General features: G+C 46.5%; 1 protein-coding gene across 1 annotated transcript; it reads right to left on the bottom strand.

Annotated features, from left to right (window-relative positions):
- Positions 1-226: 226 nt before the first annotated feature.
- T265_13675 (hypothetical protein) lies at positions 227-866 on the bottom strand (the record flags this gene model as incomplete). Its single annotated transcript, XM_009169990.1, has 2 exons — positions 227-684; positions 815-866. Coding segments are annotated over 2 exons (510 nt in total), but the record flags the coding sequence as incomplete, so codon positions are not given.
- Positions 867-1178: the final 312 nt, after the last annotated feature.

Genomic DNA, 1178 nt, shown 5'->3' with positions numbered 1-1178 from the left:
TTTTGCAAGGATCCAGGTGTACGAAGTACGTACTTCGTACACCTGGATCCTTGCAAAACCGGTCCTCGTACGAGGACCATCTAGCGCAGCCCGTTGAGTCACTAATTTGTCCATCTTGGAAGAGTGTGACTGCTTCAAGGTACATATAAACAATGGTTATCATCCCTTTAGGCATCTCGTTAGGCAGACTACGCGCATTAACTTGCAATCGGGTTGTTGGACTTACCATGGGGTCATCGCCGGATGCAACGGCGACGCTGATATGTTTCCACAAAGTTTGATGATTTCTCATCTTGTGACGAAGTTCGTCCGAACGGCAGCCCGTGGCTACTGCAATCGGTACGTCGTGTTTGGCCAAATGAAGAACCAATTTCTCGGCCCCGGGTAAAGGGGGAACTAAGTGCCATTTGTCCAGAGTAAGTCTTGCTTTAAACATGGATATCCACTCAAATGCAGTGAAGGGAGCAGATAGCTCATTCACAAGGACAGAAGCGGCCTCCAGTGGCTTCCTTCCCATGATCTTCCGTTTTGTATCGTAAGTCATTTTTAGGCCATATTCTTCTAGGATCTCATTTGATATTGCCGAATAAAGTGACTCCGTGTCCAAGAGTAGACCATCCACGTCAAAAATAACGTGTGAGATGCTCGGCCACATATTGAGTAAAGCGGAAATAATGGAGAGTCCTAGAAGCAAACAGGATAAATGTTGTGGATGATCCGACCGATTGAACAAATTCCATATCGTTGCTTTCAGTGGGGCATAAAAGTTGCTTTTTTATTCCGAACCTACGATACGAAAAGCCAGAATAGTTACCCGAGGTCCATGCAATCGGTCGCTGGCTAGATGACACACGGGCATCCTGCATCCTGTTAAGCCTCGTTACCAGTGTGCGAACTGCTCCAGGAGAAGGCTAATATATACGACATTCAGCGCACAGGCGGATTACCGTACACCCAAAGAATGGCAGGGCACAGCGATGAAAAGAACGCTCAAGGGCCGGTTAAAATGAGGCATAAACAGAAGTCAAACAAAATAATTATTGCAGACGTTCAATCTGATATACGCGTAGCCCCCACCAAGAGCGCAGGCAACCAAGAAGTGGAAATTTCTAAGCAATTATCACTTTGCTCCTGCTCAAATATCTGAAGGATCTCTTCCAATGACGGAATAGCGCCCA

This window comes from Opisthorchis viverrini, assembly GCF_000715545.1.
Source record: "Opisthorchis viverrini unplaced genomic scaffold opera_v5_87, whole genome shotgun sequence".
Lineage (NCBI taxonomy): Eukaryota > Metazoa > Platyhelminthes > Trematoda > Opisthorchiida > Opisthorchiidae > Opisthorchis > Opisthorchis viverrini.
The sequence above is the reverse complement of the archived record's forward strand: the minus strand, read 5'-3'. Positions and strand labels throughout refer to the sequence as shown.